The 449-nt window shown below is 43.7% G+C and overlaps 1 protein-coding gene across 1 annotated transcript in view; it reads right to left on the bottom strand.

Moving 5' to 3' along the window:
- Positions 1-379: 379 nt before the first annotated feature.
- The window catches only part of EMH_0002200 (uncharacterized protein), a gene marked incomplete at both ends in the record, with an annotated part of 4,099 nt that continues 4,029 nt past the window's right edge, over positions 380-449 (bottom strand). Inside the window, one exon of the mRNA XM_013495919.1 lies at positions 380-449. Coding sequence (XP_013351373.1) covers positions 380-449 — 70 coding nt within the window.

Here is a 449-nt window from a genome sequence, read left to right as displayed (position 1 = left end):
GCAGCAGCAGGAGCAGCAGGAGGTTGCTGCGTAGCTTGCAGGTAGCAGAGCAGCACAAGTATAGCTTCTGTCCGGGTCCAATCAACGATGAAGGCAGCAGCATCAGCAAGAGAAGAGAGATCGTATGTACGCGGAAAAAAAATAAATAAATTTGGGGTGTATGTACACCTGAGTTGCTGCATTGAGGTGTATAGACCCCCTTTTGTTGTGATAGCTTCGTTCCCCTCAAAGTGATTATACATTTGTTTTTTATTTATTTTATTGTATTCTTCTTTTCTTTCTTTTATATTAAACTTTATATCGTAAAACACTGAATCTATATCTCTATTATAATACCATCCTCGTTGCTGCAGCACAGCAGCAATACAACACTCCACCGTCATCTCCTCTTCTGCTGCTGCTGCTGCTGCTCCTGCTGCTGCTGCTGCTGCTGCTGTTGGTGCTGTTGG

This window comes from Eimeria mitis, genomic scaffold (assembly GCF_000499745.2).
Source record: "Eimeria mitis Houghton genomic scaffold, Emh_scaff182, whole genome shotgun sequence".
Taxonomy (NCBI): Eukaryota; Apicomplexa; class Conoidasida; order Eucoccidiorida; family Eimeriidae; genus Eimeria; species Eimeria mitis.
Note: the sequence above shows the minus strand (reverse complement) of the source record. Positions and strands in the feature narration are given on the sequence as shown.